Genomic DNA, 7,992 nt, shown 5'->3' with positions numbered 1-7,992 from the left:
CCATAACGGAACCTTATACACCAAATTGTCTGTCATTTGAAATGCTAAAATCTGTTTACAGTACATGCTTAAACGTCAAACACAAATCAGTCGGCATTTTCGTTTCAACAACACTAGCATTATGGCTAACGTAATTAATATTTATAAAAAGTTTTTGGTTGTCGAGTTTTTGGAACAGGATGGTTCAACCACTGTGGAAGCAGTTCCTTACACATGGTATAAAGATGGTGATATTTATTATTATTATTATTATTATTTATTGCTTTTTACGTCTACTTAAATAAGCCGACGGTTGAGATTAGTACAATTTTTATACAAATAAATTTTTGGAAAGTAGTTTTAAAACTCTAGCTAGTTTAAATGAAAGTGAGTATAAGATACAAGTTCAGTTCAGTTTTGTTCAATAAATCTAATATTACGTCAGTCACAGTTAGTGTGTAAATTCTTTGAATTCATATCTATAAAAATAACAAGTTTATCACAGAAAATATTTGATTATTTAAGCTTATTGAGATCTCCGAAGGCTTTATCTGGTAATTTAATTAGCTTTTAATTAATTTTATTGGCCGCGATCTAGACGTAATCAAAAAAAGCAAAGTGTTTTGGAAGCACCTGTTGAACTGAATGATGATAGTGAATAGGAAAAATGTAAGCTGATTGAAGTGAAAGGTGTATTTGATTTTTTTAATGAGGCAACAGCAACGGCAAAATCGATCGCATCTTATACCGATTCGGAAGGTGAAAAGGCAAAGCGGACTTTTTCTTGAATTTCTTGTCCTGAAAAAATGTTCTTTCATTTGATTATTCAGTCTGACTCGTGTTGGGAGTGTATTGAGGAAAATTGGGAAAATCGTGATCTTTGTTGCCACAAAGCGCACAAAATGATATCGATACAAACAATTGGTTGTGCCCGGTGTGTGTTGCATCGGAAGCTGCTGACGACAAGTGAGTTGAATGATTCAATTTTTTTAATTCGAGAGCCCTCGAGTTTTTCCAAGAGTGCCAGAAAAATTTTTCATATCGAGAAATTATCAGATCCATTTGATTCTTTTTGTCAATTTCAATGTTTAACAAATAAAAAAAATCCAACTGTATTCTTTTCAGACCAAGTGCTATGTAATGGTTGCCGTTAATCATGGATCGTGTGATTAAAACCGATTTCGTAAGTGTAAAAACATCTCGAACAATTTTTTTTTTACAAAAAATGTAACCTAACTTTTTTCCGTTTTTATCATACAGTATCAAGTGTGGAAGCAGACGCACCATTCCATTGTTATTCTCAACAATTTGCGAACTGTCATGAACAACATTCACTCATACAAAAACTTTGCCGAATTTCGTGGTGATATTTTGTGGATTCGTCACAATTGCATCAGTGCATACAGTGGTTGGTACATTCAATTTTATGACGGAACTCCCCAATTTTTTTGTTATATCTCCAGTAAAAATGATTGAAATTTTTGAATTCCGATTGAATTGTTCAATTAAAAAAAAAAACATTTTATAAAATAAAATAATTTCTAGATTTCGATCGAGATGAAAAGAGACAAGCTGCTGGTAAACTGGCTCACGCCAACGTGCCAACAACCGACGTTTACTTATATTCCGAAAGTGTTTTGAATCAATGGTCCAACAATGCCGCAATCATAGTAAGTTTTATACACATTTCCATATGTAAAATCAACTCTAAATGTTTATATTTAATTTTGTAAACAGGAAGTGTGCGGATACATCGAAAACATTCGTAAAAAGTTCGGCTCATTTGCAATGGCCAAGGCCAAAACGTTGTTCAATCCGACATTGTATGAAAGCTACCTATACGACATGGTGCCTGAATTGGCCGAACGCTGTGCAATGGATTCGAGTCCTAGTTCATCATCGATGGGACGACTGCCAGATGAGTCTGATAATAAAAAAATGCGTTTAGCCGAAAAAAATGATGACAAACCCGAAGAAGGTACCCCGTATTGTGAAAGCAGATTGTGACTTTGATTATTTAAACAATTAAAAATGATTTTCTCAAGGGGCTTATGACATATGTGAATCGCAAGAGTCTCATATAAATTATACTAATCAATAAGAGTCTGTATGTGATTTGCGAGTCCCCTTATGATTTTCGAGTCAGTAAAAAGTCTCAATGACAGGTTTTAAGCGAATGTTAAATCATAACAATTTGTTGACCACCAATAAGAACAAACATGTCATACGTCCTCAGCAGGGGTCCGAGGGGTCCGATTAACCCCCCCCCCCTGACGAAGTGTTACCCCTTCAAAATTTTCAAAGAATTCTTTCAATTTGCTAGGGATTTTCGCCAAAAAAGTGAGGAGCAAAAAAAAAAAAAATTTTCCCCTTAAATTTTTTCCTTGAGGACGTATGCTACTACCCGTAGAATAAGAGGAATTCCTCATAAGCTTATCTATACGGCTCAAAACTTGTAGTTGTTAGAACCAGTGATGGTTTTTTCCTATCTGAATAGCGCTAGCGTGCGGCAACCGCTTCGATTCAGCATCTGGGCAGCAATGCTGTTCAGACGCTGCGAATAGCTAGCGCTATTCAGATAGGAAAAAACCATCACTGGTTAGAACAGGCAAATCTCACAAGCATATTTATTTATACAAGCACAGAGAGAAAAAATGTGGTATTTTTAATTCAATATTGGTAGATTTAATGTAAAATCAACCAACAACGAATTAAATTTACCATTTTTAACATCTCTGAGGCATATTTTTCAATAGAGACTATTAGTTAAATAAGTTTTACCAATCGGCACGTATAAAATTGAAAAATGTTTTTTCCAGCATTAAAATTTTCCAAAAAAAGTCCATATAAAAAAATCCCATACAAAAATATCACTTTTTTGTGATTTTTACGTGTTAGGACAATTTGTGATCCGACCCTATGGGACCAAAGTGTACAAAAGTACATATTTTCTGTGAGTACAAATTGAGTACTAAATCGCTGTGCATGGCCTGGAAATGCCTATGTAATTTACATATAAACGAGTGAGACTCAAACATGTTCTTCTTTTTCCATCAAATATACCAGTGGCGCCACCAATTTTACATACAAGCGCATACAAAATTTTCAATATGGCTGCGCCCATGAGAGAGAAAATTTCGTCTCATTCATTTCCGCCCCATGTCGCTGTGAAAAAAATTTCCCCAAAAAAATCCCGTTAAAAAAAATCCCATACAAAAACTACGTTTTTTGTGATTTTTTCGTGTTTGAGCATTTGTACTCGGAACCTAAGAGACCAAAGTGTACAAAAGTATATGTTTTCTGTCGGTACAAATTGAGTACAAAATCGCTGTGAAAAAAATTTCCCAAAAAAAATCCCGTTAAAAAAAATTCTCATACAAAAACTACGTTTTTTGTGATTTTTTCGTGTTTGAGCAATTTGTACTCCGAACCTATGAGACCAAAGTGTACAAAAGGCGCCATTTTAACCTTCATATGCCCTTCAAAAAAAATTACAAATTTTACCCTTGTGCGTGGATTTCTACGCATATGGAATTTGTATGGAAAACACATATTTTGACAGATTTTTTGAAGATATTTTTGATTTTACTTGATTTTTTTCAAAAATCATTACATTAAAAGTGATTTGTTTTTAAAGTAGGCGTTCTACAATACATTTCACGCACACATTTCGATTATGGGTGCTTTTGCAAACACCTTTAGTACAAAAACAACAGATAGTTTCATGCATATTATTTCTATTGGCGGATTTCTCAGTATAGCACATGTGACATCTTGATCTGCCTTTCGACACCGATGGAACACTTTTTGCTCTTTTACGAGGAATTTCGAATGATGTAGATGGTAGCAAAGTTGGTGAACCTTCACGTGACATCGAAGACTCACGAGAAATGGAGGAAGACGAAGACTGAATAGCTGGTGAACTTTCACGCCATTGTAGGGATTCTCGGCTCGCTGAAAGAAGCGATGCTGATGATTCAGATCGTGGCACACCTTTTCTCATATCCATGTATGGCTGCGCAAGAGAATATCCAAGTTCCCGTAGAAAATTGCGTCGTAATGTAGTTTTCTGTGTTGTTTGCCAATTCGGTGACACTTCTTTGAAAATGACAAATGCGTTCAAGGCTGAAATATCGATTATATTCGAAAACACGACCATAGGCCAACGATTTGTTTTGCGCTTACAGCTGTAACACGAAAGCATCTTGTCAACCGTATCCACACCACCTAAAGAAAAGAAATCAAAGATCATGTGAAAAAATATCAAATTACCATCAAAAAGTAGCATTTGACAAACCTTTAGTTTTGTTGTAGTATTCTATAATTTCGGGCAATTTTTTGTCGCCGGATCCTACATCATTTGAACTATGCATTGTGCTTTGCAAAATCGTGCACTTGTTTTTTCGTCCGACATATGAAACGAGTGTTGTGTCTTTCGTGAATGCAAAAGTTGACTGGTACAAAGGAACTTTTTTACATTCAAGGAGCTTTGGTGGAATGCTTCTTTTATTTTTTCGCATCGTACCAACCATTGTGAGACCTTTTGATAGCAATTTCTGCCCAAGTTCATAAGATGAGAAAAAGTTATCCATTGTTACGTTGTGACCTTTCAGTCCGCCAATAAGATCCAATACTACGCGTGCACCTTGTCCTTTTTCAGCCGAATCAACACCAACGGCTTTTCCCAAATATGGCTGTATTTTCCATACATAACATGTTTCAGAACAAACTAATTGCCAAAATTTTATGCCATATTTTTCTGGTTTGGATGGCATTGCAAACTTGTCGGTGGATTTTTGTTGTCGTCTGTTCATGACATCATCGAAACGCATAACTCGGCTCATGTATTGGAATGTTTTCTTTGACATGATCGCTCTGAAAATTGGACGGCCATATTCACCGTCAAATAAATCAACCAAATTTTCATTTTTTGATCTAGGTAAAATAAAAACCCAAACATAAAAATCATCTCAAAAAATGAAAGAAAAATCCAACAACACACCTGTATACACCGGCCAAGATTAGTACAGCGATATACGCATGTAATAAGTTTGAATCGATTTCAATGGCATTTTCGCCATACGTCGCCTTTGCATACGCATTCGAATTCTTCAAAATAATGTTTTCAACTGGTGATGGAAAGAAAAGGAGAAATGCATCTTTGATAGAATCAACACGGTTTTTTGCAAATCTTGTTAGTCCCGGACGAAGTGTGATAACGTTTTCTTTACGCAATCTTCCACTTCGATCTGTCACTGGTTCAGAGTTCCAAACTATGCCATCTTTTGAAATAAACGTTGGATCAGCATTTTCATCAATTTCAATATCGTCTGCTGAGCCATCAATTTCGATATCGTCCGGTTCTTCAACATCAGAATCACTTGTTTCAATCAAACTGTCTTCTTGTAATTCACATTCGTCATCGCTAATGTCGGCATCTTCGTCGTCAGTCTCATTCAATAGTGTTTCCAACTCCTCTTGTGTAAGATATTTTGGTCTAGCCATGTTATATTTTTGAAATTATTCTTCAGAAAATTTCATAACAATACACAACATTGCACACACTCACTAAACTTGCAAAAAAAAGGTTGACTGAATGACGTTTTTTCCGTCAAATACGTTGAAATCCCATATGAGTAGAAATCTACTCACTGAAGGTAGTCTATGTAATTTTTTTAATATTCCGATGCGAAAAATACTTTTGACATCGGGTAACATTTTTTTATGTTTAAAATAAAGCAAAAATTAAAGTCAAGAAGTTTCATAAAAATTGGTTTAGAATTTTTCGAAAAAAAATAAAAAATAAAAATGATATGCGTAGTTTTCTACACCAGGAGCATATAAAGGTTAATAAGCGCCATCTCTGTCACGCCAGGTTCTCATATATTTTTTTCTTGCAAATAAAATTGCAAAATTGTTTGAATTGAATAAGTTTTGCGATAATAATAACGAAAATAATTAATAGTTTGTGTGTTTTTTCAATTTTTTTTATTTATTATAAATTCTATTAATTATTTTCGTTATTATTATTGCAAAACTTATTCAATTTATACAAATTTGCATTTTTATTTGCAAGAAAAAATATATGAGAACCTGGCGTGATAGAGATGGCGCTTCTTAAATCAAGTCGCGTTGAAAGCCGACTATAAGTGATACTCGTTCAAAACTCATTCCTAAAATTTATTTTTCAATGTTTTTTTTTTATTCAGATTTTATACATCTAACGTCGTTTCATGCGTTCTATTTTTTTTTGTAAACATATGAAATCAGTTGCTTATTTTTATTTCGAGCCATATATATCATTGTTCACTTGTTCAGCTGCCTCCCTCAAGCCTATTTTTCCGAAAAAAACATCGAAATTCGAGCAGAATTTAAATATCTGCGAGCGAAATAGCTTTGTTCTATAATCATTGAACCATTCAACGTTGACACGTTGTACATCAAATCCAATGACTTTTGCGGTCCAATGTGGCCAACCTCTTATTTTTCCCCATACAACGTCGTCTATAGCAAAATCAATTTTTGCTACTGTTTGGTTTGACTCAAATGTTTCTTGGCGTAATGAAGATTCGACGTTTTTTATTGGTTTGTCAACAATTTTTTTTTTGCGTTCAAATATATATTGATGCCGTAAGTGTTATTATATGTTCGGGGACTTCTGCCAAGCCGTGAGCATTTGTTACAGCCGAATTTTCTTGAGTCATTTTTTCGCGATGCAAATCTTTCATTCGTTTTGACAAAACTTGTGCCAAGAAGTTTTAACGATTCTCATTTCTCTTTGAGTACATCGAGACGCGAACGTATAATGGATATTTTTACACAGCTTATCGCCTTCTTCTGTGAGTTCGTCTATTCTCCAACTTTCATATTTGGCCATATCCTTTTCATGTTTGCAATGTGGCTCACTGTCAATGGTCCCCCAAATTATCTGGAAAGCAAAGATACAACTCAATATCTGGAATGCAAAATTTGATTGCTTTTCTCATTCCATCTTCGAAATCTGTCATGAACTTTGTAGGTTTAATTTAATTTAATTGTAGGTTGATATAATTAAAGACCGCAGCATATGCAACAGCGCTTTTGTGTGTCATGAGGACATAAAAAGCAGGAATAACCTGAAAAACTCAAAAATTAAAAAATTACAATGGATTGGATACAATATTCATTCAATTCCAAAATCTATAAAACTGTTTTGGATGTTGGATGAATGTTGGCTGAATTCATATTAAATTAAAGTTTCAAAAGAACTTACATCATCTCTGAATTCAATGTAAATAATTAGCAATTGATACCAACGACCAAATGGGCGAATACGAAATGTACAATACCATCCATTAAATATAATCTTTGATTTGGAATGTGGTTCGAAATCATTTCCACACAAAAACGGTAAATCCAAAATTGTCCGTGATTTCTGTGCCAGCGTGAAATGCTGAGGTTTTCCGAAGATTCATGCCATACTCCTTCAAAAATAGAAAACCTTCAAAAGCATTTTTAATTTCTTCTGCACCCCAAAGATATCGATATTTAATGTTGCTTCGACGTTGGATAGTTTTTTCGATACTACTGTATTTTGGGCACGATTCGCCCAGTTTACGCCTTGTAGAAAGGAATTAAAATGAATTTACACATTACAAATATCAAAGAAAAATTAATCATACTAAAACTAAACTAACTTCTTAATACCCGAACGTCATTGGATGAGTTTTCCGATCGTATTTTGATGGTATGTTTGACAGCGCTCTTTCGTATTTCTTGATTATCGTCTACCAACATTGTTAGAAGAACATTTTCCGAGTGAGCGAAAAATGCATTTTCGGCAGCAACAGTTTCCACGAGTTTCTTCGAAGTTTTCGGCAACCAATCAATCAATTTGGTAAATTTAAACAAATTGCGCGATCCGTAACTGAATTTTGGGCTCATCTTAATTTGATTTTTGATCCATAATGGTCTATATACCCGAAAAGGATCGAGTACGATGTAAATGTCACTCTATGGCATTCCACAATAATA

General features: G+C 34.4%; 1 protein-coding gene across 1 annotated transcript; it reads right to left on the bottom strand.

Moving 5' to 3' along the window:
* Window positions 1-3,454: 3,454 nt before the first annotated feature.
* On the bottom strand, window positions 3,455-5,547 carry LOC116343713 (piggyBac transposable element-derived protein 4-like). Its single transcript, XM_031771925.1, has 3 exons — window positions 4,982-5,547; window positions 4,277-4,914; window positions 3,455-4,206 (listed from the first exon to the last, which is right to left on the bottom strand). Exons 1-3 carry the CDS (start codon window positions 5,482-5,484, stop codon window positions 3,611-3,613), a joined length of 1,737 nt encoding a protein of 578 aa, XP_031627785.1. The 5' UTR covers window positions 5,485-5,547; the 3' UTR covers window positions 3,455-3,610.
* Between the last annotated feature and the right edge of the window lie 2,445 nt (window positions 5,548-7,992).

Source organism: Contarinia nasturtii, unplaced genomic scaffold (genome assembly GCF_009176525.2).
Source record: "Contarinia nasturtii isolate CC-2019 unplaced genomic scaffold, AAFC_CNas_1.1 Cnas_scaffold_1037, whole genome shotgun sequence".
Classification (NCBI taxonomy): Eukaryota; Metazoa; Arthropoda; class Insecta; order Diptera; family Cecidomyiidae; genus Contarinia; species Contarinia nasturtii.
This window is presented reverse-complemented; position numbering and strand designations above follow the sequence as displayed.

Excerpts from the sequence above, each read along its gene's own strand:
- LOC116343713 (XM_031771925.1), bottom strand. The coding sequence starts at position 5,484 with ATGGCTAGACCAAAATATCTTACACAAGAGGAGTTGGAAACACTATTG. Across the intron at positions 4,915-4,981 it reads ATCTTGGCCGGTGTATACAG|ATCAAAAAATGAAAATTTGG; the intron begins GTGTGTTGTTGG and ends TATTTTACCTAG. Across the intron at positions 4,207-4,276 it reads ATACTACAACAAAACTAAAG|GTGGTGTGGATACGGTTGAC; the intron begins GTTTGTCAAATG and ends TCTTTTCTTTAG.